We start from the raw sequence: 15,509 nt of genomic DNA, 5'->3' as shown, positions 1-15,509 counted from the left end.
TATGTGTTAAATAAATAAGTCATTTTAAAGAATGTGTTGAGATGGCAGACTTTCTTTTATCCATGAGTTCAGCCTCAGACTCACCCTGAAAACCAACTTGGGGCAGCAGGAAAGAGGTGGACCTCATGGCATCCAACAGGGAAACGATAGGGGCAGAACATTTAGAAACAGTATTCGATAACGTACGTTCGCACACAACCCCACGCCAGTTCCTTCTATCGCTTCCCTTCTCTTCCTACAGACCAAGCCAGTGTTTTCTTATTAGGAAAAGGTTAATAATGTCTTGCAAGCAACCTGGATGTGTTTCTGTTTGCTTTGTCTTTGTCCCAAACTTGCCTCATTTGGCCTAAATACGCAGCTGATGTCTGAATGTCTGAACCCTTTCTGGACTCCTTGACCCGCTACCCAGCAATCAGACTGGAAGTGTCAGGTGCCCTCATACAGGCTTCCTGTTGCTGAGCCAGCACAAGGCTGCTGTAAAGGCAGTTGGTGTCTAATATTAGGTGCTTGGAAGCGGGAGAGCGTGCTTCCAAACTTGACCCACCAGAGCCTGGCCATGACTTAGGTCGTGCCCAGGGGAGCCTTGAGGGACACCAGGGGGCACTAGTCTACTACCCAGGACGCAGGGTGGTGAGATGCAGGACCCTGGAAACAGTGTTGACTCTCTGCTGGCATGGCTGTCTCTCCTAGGGGAGGTGTTACTTCCAGCTCTATATGAGGAGGAGGAGGAAGAGGAAGAGGTCGAAGAAGAACATGATCAAGTACAGAAAGGAGGCAGTTTGGGCTCTCTGTCACTGGGCAAGCATCGGGGCCTGAGCCTCACAGAGACAGAGCTGGATGAGCTGAGGGCTCAGGTGCTCCAGCTGGTGGCAGAGCTGGAGGAGACCCGTGAGCTTGCTGGGCAGCATGAGGATGATTCCCTGGAGCTTCAAGGTGAGCATCTGTGATAGTCCAGGGGGCCTGGGCCTGAAGGCTCTATGTTCCCCTGGTTCCAAGCCAGATGCTCCTCTCACTGCAGGCCTCCTGGAGGATGAGCGGCTGGCCAGTGCCCAGCAAGCAGAAGTGTTCACCAAGCAGATCCAGCAGCTCCAAGGTAACTGCCCCCCAAGTCTAAGTGACCATCCTGGTTGAACAAGCCTAACTCTGTATTGTTCCCCTCTTTTCTCTGTTATCTCACCCCTTTCTTTTCTCATTGCCCCTTATCCTCTTTCCTTAATTTCATATCTTTCCATTTTCACATGGCAATCCTGCCCGCCTAACCCTAACCCTAACCCTAACCCTAACCCTAATGCCTTCCTATCTTTCATCTTTTCTCTCTGGTTCTTTCTTTCCCTTTTCTCTTCCCAGCTTCCTCCTCTACCCCACATCCCTGTTTACTTTGTTCTTCTGTCCAGGGCCAGGGGTGTATGATCAAGGTTATGATCCAGGCTGTGTTTCTCTTTCTGGTCCCTCCAAGGGCGCCACAGGGCTTGATGGCACTCCATGTGTCTTTGACAGAAACACATAAGAACATGAGTTTGCGGCCCCAAAATTCTCTATTCCAAAGCCCAGGTCCTTTTGTCTCGGAAGGCAGTGAGGCAGGCAGGCGTCCCACATCCTACCACACTCACTACCAAATAAAGCGAGAGCTTTTGTTACTTCTCTGGGCTTCCGGAAGGTTTTGAGGATCTGCCCTAGAAAACAGCAGGGACTCTGTAGGGAGAGCTGAGATCAAGCCAAATGAAAAGTATAAATGGAGAGGGGAAAAAAGCTGTCTGGAAACTGTCCTGGAGAAAGCAAGTGAGCATACAAGAGGAGGAGCAGCCGAGGAGGGTACAAGATGTAAGCCAAGGGCGATGCAAGAAGTGTGACAAAGAGGAGGAAAATGGCGGAGACACATACCACAAGGAGGGAGGGAGTGTGGGTGTTGGTTTCACACCATCTAAACTCCTGGGCTTATTTACCGGGTACAAATGTTCTTATCTTGGGCAGGTCACTTTTATCCTTCAGGGTCTCCGTTTCTTGTCCACTGTTTGTTGAGAACCTTTATATTTAAAGGGCCAACAAAAAACATGACTGACCAAATCCCTGAGGAGTAGATTCCATGGCTGGGCAGGGTGGCCCAGGCCTGTGATCTCAGTATGAGGGGAGTAAAGGCAGGAAAATGAGGAATTTGATGCCAGCCTTGCCTACATAGTGAGTTCAAGGCTATCTGGGGTCCATGAGACCCTGTTTCATTAAGAATAAATAAATAACTTCTAAAGGAAAGCATAAACAATGAAAGTTCAGGTGGCAATAAAGGCAGTACATTTATGAACTCAATATAAATATGTGATATGTGCATGGGAGTGGGGTAGGAGTTAGGTAGGAAAAGTCTTCCTCAAGAACATGGCGCTTGACTTGAGTAATGAGAAGCGTCCAACCGTTCAGGATCTGGTGGAAGAACCAACCAGGCAGAAGAACAGCAGCTGCAAGGTCCAGAGGTGGGAATGAGCTTCATGTGCCGGGGGCACAGAACCAAGGTCATTGTGAAGTGTGTGTAAGAGCCAGTGTGAGGAAGAAGGCGATCTGGTGGCATGGGCCTTCAGGTCAACTGGCCGACTGAGCTAGCTTTCGTTGTGAGAGAGATGTAAGGAAAACTAAGACTGGGGTGACTGATCTGTTTTATATTTTTAGCTTAGCTTTGTCTTTTTCCTCCAGTGATGGGGGTTGGATCCAAGGCTTTTGTCAAATGCTCACCACTGAGAAACATCTGTAAACCTTGGATTTACATTTTCTTTTTCTTTTCTTTCTTTCTTTCTTTCTTTTTTTTTCTTTTTTCCGAGACAGGGTTTCTCTGTGTAGCCTTAGCTGTCCTGGAACTCACTCTGTAGACCAGGCTAGCTTTGAACTCAGAAGTCAGAGATCTGTCTGCCTCTGCAGGGATTAAAGGTGTGCAAACCACCACCCAGTACTTCACATTTTCAAAAGAGTACTTTAGAATTCAGGGGGAGTCAAACATACTAGTAGTTCATTTAATTGATTGTTTTCTTGAATTAAGGCAGTAGAAATGGAGATGGTTCAGAATATATTTTAAAGCTGGAGACTTCATGACTTTGCCAGGAGAAACTGGGTAAATATTGATAACTAATTGGCATGGGAAAGCTTGACAAGAAATTTGCTTGGGGACTAGAGAAGTAATTTAAGAGGTTTTTGTTTTTTGTTTTTTGTTTTGTTTGTTTGTTTTGTTTTTTGTTTTGCTGGCTGAGTTTGATGTCCAAGTGATTATATGAAGGAGACATCTGGATGTGTGAATCTGGAAGGGCGCATGGGGAAAAACAAGGGCTGGAAATGGGGTTTGTAAAGCATTAACATGCAGACAGCATTATTATCTATGGGAGATGGACATTCAGTCACAGCGAGAGGTCCCAGAGGTGAGAGAAAGGGTCCATAGAGACACTCTCCAAACAAGAGTCCCAAGATAGGAGGAGGAATGGCAAAAGAAACGCGATAGAAGGAACACCAAAGTCCGTTCTGCCCTGAAAGCCAAGCGCAAACATGGCTTCAACCGGATGAGGACCCACTGCGGATGAGGACCCACTGCGTGGGAAGCAGTGAAGGCAAGAGAAGGGGCCGCTGGGGCAGGCAAGATGGAGAGCCGGGAGACATGGCAGATGAGGTTGGAACTGGAGAGAAAATAGGAAGCTAAATGGGGAACTGAGTACAGATCATAGTGGTGGTCATTTTACAGAGAAATAGAGGAAGGCGAAGTGAGGTCAAGGGAAAAGATTGCTTTTTAAGGTAAGATCTTGTTTATATGATGAAGGAAAAGGTCCAGTTTTGCCGAGCCAAGTATTAGTCTTTGCTTGGAAACGAACGTTCTTTCCTTTCCGGTATGGAGAAGTCTGCAAATTTGAAAGACCAAGGGAAAATAAGAGCTGTGACTAGATTTCAATGATTCCCAGGTGAGGGGCTGCTGGCCTCAAACCCATCCCAAGCCCCGCCCGCGGGAGGAACCTGAGGGAGCCTGGTCCTTGCGAGCACGCGCGTTGCCCGTTTCCTCCAAGTGGGGGCGCTCGCGGCCTCAGAGATACCTGGGGTTCAGAGGCGGTTCCGGCCGCCACAGCCCCCCAAGGGGCGGCACTGGCCGGGAGGCGGGAGGGCCCCCTGGGAGACCGCTTGTGGGGGGCCGCCGAGATGCAGGCCATAACCAGTAAGTGCGAGTTGTCTTCTCTGCCCCACAAGCCGACTCCCGAATCCTCCACCGAGCCCCCAAGGCCCCAACCCGCAGTCAACCGGCGCCAGCTCTTTGGAACCTGGTCCCTGCCTTTCCTACTCACACTATGCTGTCCCATCCACCTTCCAGGATGGTCCTGGCGCCTCGCCACCCATCACTACCCCAAATCCCATGATCTAAGAAGGCAGTTTATGGAGCCAGGACCTGAACAGCTACAAATATGCTAGGGAGACTAGTCTGCGCTCCCAACCCCTCCCCGAATGCCCAGCCCAGCCCTGGGTCCTCACTTCATCCTAGTGACCAGTTGACTCCCATGCTTCCCCCTGCAGCTAGACTGAACTGAAGACGATCTAGCTCTTGAAACTCTTGTACTGTGGAGTATATTTGTGTTGTGGAGTATTGTAGTTGGTCTCCCTATCTCTTGGCCATGACGTTTATGAAATCAGGGAGCATGCTGGTTTTGTTTACTTCCTTTCAAATAGGAAGTCAGGGCCTAGGGAGGTAGTTCAGTGCCGAGCACGCATGCGATGCTGGATTCAGCCCTTAGTAAAGGAATTTAAAACAAAAGCAAAATCCAGGAAACTACCCAACCTAGTGCACATGCTTGATGGCGGCCTAGAGAGCTCTTCCTGGGGTGCCCTGTCCACTTAGCATGGTTATCTGCCATATATCCAAAATGGGTCATTTCTCCCTCTTTCCCTTCTTTCCATACAGCTCACCACAGGCTGGTCTCAAACTCCTAGGCTCCTTGCCTCAGCCTCTAGAGTGCTGGCTCTATAGGCATGTACAACTACACCCTAAGATTTGGAGGAGGTGGGGGAGAGGCTGGTAGAAGGAGCAGGGGATGTGACGGAGCATACCTTGTGAAGCCCAGTTCTTTTCAACCCCTGGATCCTGTTCCCACTTCTGAATTCTCACTGGAACCCATGCCTTTAACTCTCCTGCATCCAGAAACCTGAGATGCAAAGCTAGTTGTGGTGACTCATGTCTGTGATCCCATCACTTGGGAGGCTGAGGCCAAGTGAGTTTGAGACCAACCTATGCTACAGAATAAGACACTGTCTTAAAAAAAACAACAGAAACCGCAGATGTTCCACAGAGTTCTGGCACATTTGTTTCAAATGTTAAAGTATATGCATAATCCACGTGTAAAATGTAGAAACTTGTGAAAATCAAGCAACGCAGGTATGAGATTGAGATTAACATACCTGTCACACGTTATCCTCTGAGGCAACTGCTATTTTTGAATGGATTTTCTGTGACTGCGTGAATGTACATGTGTGCATGTGAATATGGAGACTAGAAGTCGAGGTCAGGTGTCTTACTCAGACATTCTTCCCCTTGTTTTTTGGTCCAGTCTCTCTGAACTCTCTCAGAGCTCTGCCAGTGAGCCTGTAAGCTCCGGGATCTGTGTGTGCCTCCCACCCCAACTCTGCAATCCCAAGGGCTAGGATTACTGATTCAAAGCCCTGTGTGTCTTTTTTTTTTTTTTTTTTTAAAGATTTTATTTATTTATTTTATGTATATGAGTGCTCTATCTGTGTGTACACCTGTGAAGAGGGCATCAGATCATATTATAGATGGTTGTGAGCCACCATGTGGTTGCTGGGAATTGAACTCAGGGCCCCTGGAAGACTGCTGAGCCATCTCTCTAGCCCTCCACCCCCACCCCCGTGTCTGGGTTTTTATTGTCTGGGTTTTTATGTGGGTGCCAGGGATCAGAATTCAGACCCTTATACACTTGCGTAGCAAGCACTTTACCAACTAAACCATTTTCCCAGCCTTGAAGCAACTGCTTTTTGTTTGTTTGTTTGTTTGTTTAAAGAGTTATTTATTAAATATACAGTGTTTTGCTTGCATTTACACCAGCATGCCAGAAGAGGGCACCAGAGCTCATTATAGATGATTATGAGCCACCATGTAGTTGGGGAAATTGAACTCAGCACCTCTGGAAGGGCAGGCAGTGCTCTTAACCTCTGAGCCATCTCTCTAGCCCAGAAGCAACTGCTTTTTATGGTTGGGTCATAGATCTTTCTAGACCTTTTTGCTGTATCTTCAATTGTTTGTTTGTTTGTTTGTTTTGAGATAGGGTTTCTTTATGGAGCCTTGGCTGTCCTGGACTCGCTTTGTAGACCAGGCTAGCCTTGACCTTACAGTGCCTCACAGTGCCTCACAGTGATCTCTTACCTCTGCCTCCCCAAGTTCCGGGATTACAGGCTTGTGCCACCACACCCAGCTTATCTTAAAGTGTTTATGTTGTATAGTGTCTGAGTTGTTTTCCTTTCTAGTTAGTAATATCATGGAAACACTTTCATATCTTTCTAGTTAGCAAAAAGATTTGTTTTGAATTACTGCTTTTGGAGGTCTAAAAGTGGCACCGACATTGGTTTCTACTAATGCCCTTTGGTGAACTGCATCATGATTCAAACAGCTGACATTATCAATCACTATGTAGATTATTATTCCATGTTTATTTTATGGTGAACTTTTAAAATTTGACCTTGAATTCTAAATGTGTGCTGTGTTGCACCCTGTGCTGACAGGGAATTTGGGATAAGGGGGAGCCTTTGAAGCCTTGTATTCCCTAAGCTCCCAGGATAGATAAGTGAAAATCCTCTGAAAATTTTTTTAGCCATGGAATTTTTAGAAGGATGTAGGTCACTGATAAAACACTACCCATTAGGTATTTTGTTTTGTTTTGTTGAGAGAATATCTAGCCTAGGCTGGACACAGATTCACAATATAGCTGAGAATGACCTTGAATTTCTCATCTTCCCTTTTCCACCTCTCAGGTTTTGGAATGACAGCTGTGAGTTGCCATACCTAGTGGGTTTGGTTTTTAACTATCGAGTGATTCTCTAGGCACATTAATACTTACTTTTCTATCTATCTGTCTGTCTGTCTGTCTGTCTGTCTATCTATCTATCTGTGTGTGTATGTGTATGTATATATATATATATATATATATATATATATATATATATATATATACATTACTCTTTAGATTAGCATACAAAGTTAATAGGTTTCCTTATAGCATTTCCATGCATATGCCACTGTACTTTGTTCTTACAGCATTTAATACTATACCCAGCCCCTCCACCCCCCCCCCCCCACTCCCCTCACTCCCTCCACCCCCCACCCCCCTCCCCCGGGCACATTGCTGGTGATGTGTAAGGCCTCAAAGTCTGCCTTTCTGCTACATTTTACTAGAATGTTTATTCTATAATATAGGATGCTCTACTTCTCTGGTGGGGTAAAGGCTGGGTTGTCAGTAGTTTCCAGACAAGTAGTTAAGTCTCCCTTGAACTCTGTGCTTCCAGAATATGCTCTTCCCACTCACGCATCTTCTTGACCGCCAACCTTTGGGTTTTGCAGGTGAGCTGCAACATCTACGGGAGGAGATTTCCCTGTTAGAGCATGAGAAAGAAAGTGAACTTAAAGAAATAGAACAGGAGTTGCATTTGGCCCAGGCGGAGATCCAGAATCTACGGCAAGCTGCATCAGATTCTGCAACTGAACATGAGAGTGACATCGCATCCTTGCAGGAAGATATCTGCCGCCTGCAGAATGAACTCGATGACATGGAACGCATTCGAGGGGATTATGAGATGGAAATTGCCTCTCTCCGTGCAGAGATGGAGTTGAAGACGACTCAAGCATCTGATATAAGTGTTTCGAACTTCTCTGGGATACAAGGTATGAGACCTTCTGGCCTGTTCACTGGGTTGAGCAGAAGAGAGGACATCACAAGCAGGAAGATGGTGGAAGAATAGTGTTAGATTCTCTAGAAAAACAAAACCCTTCCTGTTTACTTGGAGACTGGAGAGAAAACCTCAGCAATTACATAACCAGTCCATGGTGGTGTAAGAATTAGTGCCATAGAGATGTACCCTGGAGATTCTTAACAGAGGGCTCTTGGGCACTCATTGACTTGACTCTGGGAAAGCCTCCAGGTCTGGGGTAGACAGGAAGGACCTCTCACCTTAGGAAACCCCTCCTGCTGCTGTGGCAGGGTGGCTCTTTGTCTGAACCTGTTTAGGTCTCTAGTCCTGCATCTTAGATCCAGCATGCTAATTCTTAGGTTTGTTTAGCCCTCCCCAGAGTAGACACGTTGGGAGGCAACAAATCAGAGCACAGGACAGCTGGAGAGGAAGGCGGTTATTTCTAGTAATGCACGTGGTACTCAGAAGGTCAGAGCCCTGTTTTCAGACCGTCTCTCAGCTAGTTGCTAGGCTTCATGACATCGGAGGGTTTGCCTTTATTCTAGCCTGGATTTATGATGTGGGTATAATGGAGGCCCTATATTCAGCCAGGTCAAGCAGAGAAAGTCAACAAGGGACTCAAAAAATTGCAAGCTTTCCCAGCTGTATTAAGCTCTTCAGAAGCGCCTTTGGACTGGTGGTAGTGCTAGGGGAGGGGGTGGCTCAGGAGAGAGGGCTCAGCTGGAGTGGACCTAATCTGAGTCAGAAAGCTCCAGCCAAGGTCCCAGGATTAGCTTAGTCAAGTTATTATCTCTCTCCAAGCCTCTTTTCCACATCTGGAATATGGAACCCTACTTGGTTGATATAGTCTTGTTTTGTTTTGTCCTGTTTTTCAAGACAGGGTGGTTTCTCTGTTTTAGCTCTGACTGTCCTGGAACTCACTCTGTAAACCAGGCTGGCTTCGAACTCGGAGAGATCCTCCTGCCTCTGCCTCTTGAGTGTTGGGATTGAAGGTGTGCGCCACCACTGCCAGAAATTAATACAGTTTTATAGCAGGATGGGACAGTGGGACAGAAAATGGGCCCAAGGAAAACAGAGAAACCTGAGTGATATGTGGAGTTCGTTGTGATGCATCGTAATTGGTTCCTTAGTCAGGACAAGTAGGCAATGGTAGCATGAGATGCTTTATAGCTGAAGAGCCTGGGTGAGAGTTCTCCCAGGGAGCTTTGTACTGGCTTCTTTTGTTTTGTTAGTCTAAAACTATTTGAAAATTAGAGGTTTATTTAAGTAGGAGATCTTATGCGGGGCTATTTCAAGGGTCAAATGATGGTCAAAGCCATCAAGTCCAGTGCTTCATGCCCAGTTCTCATTAAAGGTGTTCTTCCTTCGCATGGTAATCTTCACTAGTCTAAGAACATTCTCTCTCTCTCTCTCTCTCTCTCTCTCTCTCTCTCTCTCTCTCTCTCTCTTTCTCTCTCTCTCTAGCTCTAGCTCTGGCTATGTTGTAGAATTTTCTATGTAGACCAAGCTGGCCTTAAACTCACAGAGGTCTGTCTGCCTCCGCCTCTCCAATGCTCAGATCTAAGGCATATGCCACCATGCCTGGACCTGTCTAAGAAATTCTGGTTGGAATAAAGAAGAAACATTAAAAGTGGGGTTCAGGGGTGTTGAATCTTCTGGAAAGTAAAATATCTTATAATTAAGAGCAGTTAGTGTATCTTTGTTTGTTTTTGTTTTTGTTTTTTCGAGACAGAGTTTCTCTATGTAGCAACCCTGGCTATCCTGGAATTTAGTTTGTAGACCAGGCTGGCCCAAACTCACGGAGAACCACCTGCCTCTGCCTCCCAAGTGCTGGGATTAAAAATGTGTGCCACCACCGCCTGGTCAGCTAGTGTACATTAAATGTCAGTGGTGTTAGTATTCTAAGTGCTATGATTCTGTGTGCATGTAATGTATATGCGTTGGGGTCAGGGAAGCACCCTGTGCAGAAGCTGGCCTCTACATGCACTGTAAAAGCCTGGGGCTGATGTGCGTGTGCACCTCTATCAATGTCTACCTTATCTCTTTTGAGACAGGATCTGTCACTGAACCTGAAGTTTGCCACCTTGGATAAACTGGCTCACTAGGGAGGCCCCAAGATCCACTGGTCTCCATACCCTCAGTGTTGGGGTTATAGGTACAAACTGCCATTCCTGACTTTTTAGTGGGGATACTGGGAATCTGAATTTAGCTTCTCATGCTTATACAAGCAAGCACTTTCCCCACTCAGCCAACTCCCCAGCCCCAGTAATATTGTTCTTTCATTTAAATATTTATTTGCTTTTATTTATACACACATGTGTCTGTGCCTGTGGGTCTGCCACATGTTTGGGAAAGAGGGCATTGGGTTCTCTAGAGCTGGAGTTACAGGTGATGATGAGCCAGATGGGTGCTGGAACCTGAATTCATGAATTCACTCTAGTAGAAAGCAGTCTTCCTCCCTCCCTCCTTCCTCCCCTTCCTCTCTCCCTCTCTCTTTTATCTTTTTATTGATTTTTGTGAGTTTCATATCATGAACCCCAATCCTGCTAATCTCCCCATCCCCTCATATTTGCCCTTCACCCTTGCAACCTCCTCCCACAAATAAAAAATACACAAGCAAGCAAATAAACAATAACGCAAAGCACAGGAAGACATCTCATTGTGGAAGCTGCAGTGTATCACAGTGTGCTCCACAGTATGTCCCTGTGTCCACACATCTTCTCTTCTTACAAAGGTTCACTGCAACGGTCATTAGTTTGGTCCAAGATCTCTGGTTCTGTGACGTATCTGTATTGAATCCGCATTGGGACTTCTCCCAGTTATCCTGTTGTTTCCCTGTGTCATGGAAATCCTGTGCCTTTGCAACAGCAGGACTGGCCCTTTCACATGTCCCAACCATTCACAGATGATAGAGATTTTGGGGTGGGCCACTTCAGAGCCCTGGATCTGGGCCAGGGTGGAAGCAGAGCTGGTCAGCCCACCAGCTCTCCCTTATCTTCACCATTAGGAAAAGCTCTCTAGCACTGTTATTATGGCTAGGCCACCCAATGCTGCCATCAGCAGGAAGCAGGGTTAGCTCTCTTGCTTTCATGTCCTCATGCCAGTTCACCCCCACCGCTGCCTCTAGCGCCAACTCCGCTGTGCCACCCAGTCAAAAAAAGCATGGGACCCAATCTTCCAAATGCTGCAGTCTGAGAAGGGCCGGGCCAGCTCTCCCAGTGGGGCCGTCCCTCTCCTGGGCAGCACAGTCATGCTGGCCCTAGTCGAGGGGGTGTGGGTGGGCCAGCCTTGAGGACAAGAGCACGGGAGAGCTGGCCCTACCGTTCTTCTGCCACGAGGTGGCATGGATGTGGGGATGACACCCTACCCCCTTTCCCCCTCACCACATGTGGCCATGGGGAGAACTGGCCCTGAGCAGATGGGAGTGGGACAGCCAGGCCTACCTGTCCCCTCACTGGCTATAGCTCTTGGGAGAGCTGGCCCTGCACCTCACATGGGCAACACTGTGGAGCTGGCACTGATGCCGAGGGCACAGGCGAGCCATCCCTGAGGGTGTGAGAGCAGCACCTCTCTTAAAGGCTGAACTATCTCTCCAGCTCTGTTGGTTCTTATTCATAAAGAGATAAAACTTGGGTATTTATAGCAACTGGGGAATTTCAACCAGACCTCTTCTCTCTTCTAATGCCTGTGGAAAACAAGCATTTTAGATTGGGATGGGCTTCTCGCTCAGCAGGTAAGGGAAAATGAGTGGTGGCAGTGCTTGCTGACATGCATAGTGAGGCCCTAGGTTTTATCCCAAGAGCTGTCCTTCCCACCAAAACAAACAGACAGACAAAAAAATCACAAAGAATATTTATCTGTATCAAGGCCAATGTCTTCAATATGAAGATGAAGGAAATAAAGGGCACTCAGAATGTGCAGGTTGTCTCTGAAAGGCGGATCTGGGACGTAGCAGCTGGCACATCACATCTCGCAGGTTTTGCACTACAGGCATTGTGGGAGCTCCGACCATGCCCCCGTTGATAGAGTGCTTGCCTAGCACACACGAAGCTCCGTGTCTGATCCCCAGGGCCACATCGAAAGACAGGCTTGGTGGCTCAGACATGTTATCCCAGCAGGAAGATCTGAAGTTTAAAGTCAGAGACCAGCCTAGGCTGTCCGAGGCCCTGTCTCAAAACAAAACAAAATAAAACAAAACAAAACAACAACAAAAAACTATGGGGAGGTAATCATAAATACTAGAAACTTAAATATAATGAATCCAACTTACTTAAAACCTTCAAGAGCTCCTAAACGCTCAAGATGACATTTCAGTTGGGGCTTTAAGGATGAATTTCCAGAGTCTGTCTTCTGTGCCTCAGAAAAAAAGAAGCTGTGTGGCTCTTTGCTGTTGAGTTCTCATTCAGGAAATCTTGGGGTTGGTCATCAGTGCTTCTGTCCACACTGAGGAAGCACCTATTTCATCTCATCTCTGTCTCCTTGTCTTCTGCAGAAGAACTACACCAGCTTCGGGAGCGCTACCACTTCCTGAACGAGGAGTACCAGGCCTTGCGGGAGAGCAACAGCAGCCTCACAGGGCAGCTTGCTGAGCTGGAGAGTGATAGGTAAGGTAGAGGCTGGATCGTGGGTACTGTGCTTCTGGAAAGCCGCTGTCCCCATGGACTCCCTAGGGTATGCAGACCTCCCAGGAGCAGGCCCAGGATGCCAGCAGGCTGCATCAGAACTGTAGTTCCATGAGCTACAGAATGCAGCTCTCCTCTGTTCTTGGCATTAGAGTCCAGCTAGCTCTGCTTTGTATTAGATCAACCAAGATCCCTCTGTTGTCCACTTAGGTGTGATTCAATCTAATGGCGTAGGGCAGTGGTTCTCTACCTTCCTAGTGCTGTGACCCTTTAACACGGTTCCTCATGGAGTGGTGACCCCTAACCGTAAAATTATTTCATCGCTACTTCGTAACCATAGTCTTGCTACTGTTATGGATAGTAATGTAAATATCTGATATTGCACGGTATCTGATAGGCAACCCCCGAGGGGGTCTTGACCTGCAGGTTGATAACCAATGGCGTAGAGCCTCCGGGCTGGAGGTGTCTTAACTGCTGAGGTATGCCGCCAGCTGCTGGGGACGTCTTGATACCAGAACCAGCCTTGAAACCAACTAGGTCAGCCATCCTAGGATGTTCCAGAGTTCAAATACCCATGCAGTGAGGTGCCGGAGGTTTTGTGTAATTTTCTAAACATGCTTATCTGAGAGGCAAAGCACAATAAAAGGCTCCTTGGTAGCTTTGGCCTAACCCTGGGAGCACTGGGCCTGAGCACCTTGGCTCGTGATGCCAGGCAGAGCTCCACCCACTATAGCCCTGGGTTCTGGATTGCAGGACAAGAAGAGCAACAGAGCGATGGCTGGAATCCCAGGTGCTGAGGAATGTGATGTCAACTGAGTCTCAGACCTCAGAACTGGACTTCCCAGAGCCTGACCCTGTGACGCAGCTTCTGCGCCAGCAGCTGCTGGGAGCTGAGGAACAGGTGCAGGACATGCAGAAGAAGGTAGGCCATGGAGGCTGGCGTGCGGGCTGCTGCAAAGGAGCGTACACTGTGGCAGGGCGTGGTATCACAAAGGAGCGCGCACTGTGGCAGGACGTGGTATCCTGGGGTCTTGCCTGGCTGATAGTAATACGGTTATGTGTCATGTGATGGCATCTCAATCAAAAAAATGGACCAGATATTTGCTAGTGGTCCCATACATTTATATAGGTGCTAAAAAGTCCTGAGCCCTACTGACGTTGCAGTGCAGCGTGTTACTGAACAAGTGTGTGCTGATGCTAGTGCAAATAAACCTACTGTGTGTGAAACTGCCAGTTGTGTGAAAGTATAACATACAGTTATGTAGTACAATGACTTGATGAAAAGTGACTACTAGTGTTTGTATTTCTACCACATTGTGTCTTTATTGTTTAAAAGTCTTCCTCCTTAAAAATAAAAGCAAAAAAAAAAAAAAAAAAATCCATTATAAAACAGGATGTGCCGGGTGTGGTGGTGCACGCCTTTAATCCCAGCACTCGGGAGGCAGAGGCAGGTGAATTGCTGTGAGTTCGAGGCCAGCCTGGTCTACAAAGCAAGTCCAGGACAGGCAAGGATACACAGAGAAACTCTGTCTTGAGAAACAAACAAACAAAAAACCAAAAACAAAATAAAACAGAATGCCATCAGGGCTGGCTGGGACTACATAGAGAAACCCTATTTCAAAAAAACAACAACAACAAAAGCCCAGGGTGCCCTGTATTAATAGCATCATTTTCTTTTGCTCTTAGTTCAATCTCAGAGTGTATATTAGCACCCTAGGAACATAAAGTACAGTCACAAACACACGTGCCATATTTATCTAAGTTTATGTAAGTATACTCTATTGTGGTCACACAGTGATTCAGTAGCTTACAGACAAATTTCTCAGCATGAGTCTGCATTGTTATGTGACACCATATTCTAGTCAAAGGAGTGATGTGTCTTCCCCGTTTCGTGTGTGTTTGTGTGTGTGCACGTGTGTGCGTGTGTCATCCACCACAACTCGGCCCCTTTCCATTTCCCACACAGTATAAGAACTTGTGTTGTGAATTGGAAGAGCAACGGCATCATCGCTGGACCAGCGAGGAGGAGCAGAAGCGGCTGGAGAGGGAGCTCAAGTGTGCCCAGAGTGAGATGCTCCGGTTTCAGACCTCCCACGATGTCACCCAGGTAAACACTGCTGGGGGCCAGGCAGCAAGGCTCAGAGTCACTGCCTCCAGGGAGGCTGGACATCAGGAGTGAGGCTGACCTCTGTTGACTCCTATCCTATGACCAGAACCCCACAGCATCACCCAAAGCCCTGCGTGTAGAAACCACATAGGATGACGTGTAGAAAGGTGTCATTCTTGCCCTGCCTTCCATCCCTGAAGAAACCCAGCCATAGCTCCAGGCACCTTCTTCTCAAGGTTTCTGCACCAGAGACCTATCACAGAGGCATACATAGGGCCCTGCTGTGTCTTGAGAGGAACTGATCTCCCCACGTCCTCCCCACTACAGAATGAGGAGCTGAAGAGCAGGCTCTGTGCCCTGCAGCAAAAGTATTATGATAGCCAGGATAAGCAGAACGAGCTCCTGAATGTGCAGTTGCAGCTTGAGTCTGAGCTCCGGCAGCTCAAGATCATCAGAGCCACACCCGTAGAGAGCCAAAGCGAGAAGGTAACAGTGCCAAGGGTGAAGGGACAGCCGAGGGGGCAAGGGCACTGGACTGAGGAGGAATGCAAGTAATAGTAACTTCAGAGCTGGGGATATGGCGTTCGGTAGACTGCCTGCCTAACATGCATGACATCCTAGGTTCAACCTCTACCACTAAAACAAAAGAAAAGGGAAACAACCATTTTTTTTTTGAGCCTGGTGTGGTGGAATACATGTATAATGACGGAACCGAGGACTGGAGAAGCAGAAGACTCAGGGGTTTAAGGCCAGCGCCAGCTACATAGCCTGGGGTTACATGTGCTTGTAAACAAATGAGCCCCCCAAAAAAAAAAAATACCACGATAGCTGTGACCTTCAAGTATCGCACAGGTGGGAGG

General features: G+C 47.5%; 1 protein-coding gene across 9 annotated transcripts in view; it reads left to right on the top strand.

Moving 5' to 3' along the window:
* Ccdc136 (coiled-coil domain containing 136) overlaps nt 1-15,509 on the top strand; it is a 31,442-nt gene that overhangs the window by 1,814 nt on the left and 14,119 nt on the right. For 8 of the 9 annotated variants that reach the window (XM_051151819.1, XM_051151823.1, XM_051151820.1 and 5 more), the window contains exons 3-8: nt 691-933; nt 1,019-1,093; nt 7,574-7,894; nt 12,413-12,524; nt 13,296-13,464; nt 14,509-14,649. In XM_051151819.1, the coding sequence (XP_051007776.1) occupies nt 691-933; nt 1,019-1,093; nt 7,574-7,894; nt 12,413-12,524; nt 13,296-13,464; nt 14,509-14,649 (1,061 nt within the window). Of the gene's footprint in view, nt 1-690; nt 934-1,018; nt 1,094-7,573; nt 7,895-12,412; nt 12,525-13,295; nt 13,465-14,508; nt 14,650-14,976; nt 15,136-15,509 lie in introns of all 9 variants that reach the window. The other variant, XM_051151826.1, reaches the window with a different exon arrangement.

Source organism: Acomys russatus, chromosome 10 (genome assembly GCF_903995435.1).
Source record: "Acomys russatus chromosome 10, mAcoRus1.1, whole genome shotgun sequence".
NCBI classification, from domain to species: domain Eukaryota; kingdom Metazoa; phylum Chordata; class Mammalia; order Rodentia; family Muridae; genus Acomys; species Acomys russatus.
Note: the sequence above shows the minus strand (reverse complement) of the source record. Positions and strands in the feature narration are given on the sequence as shown.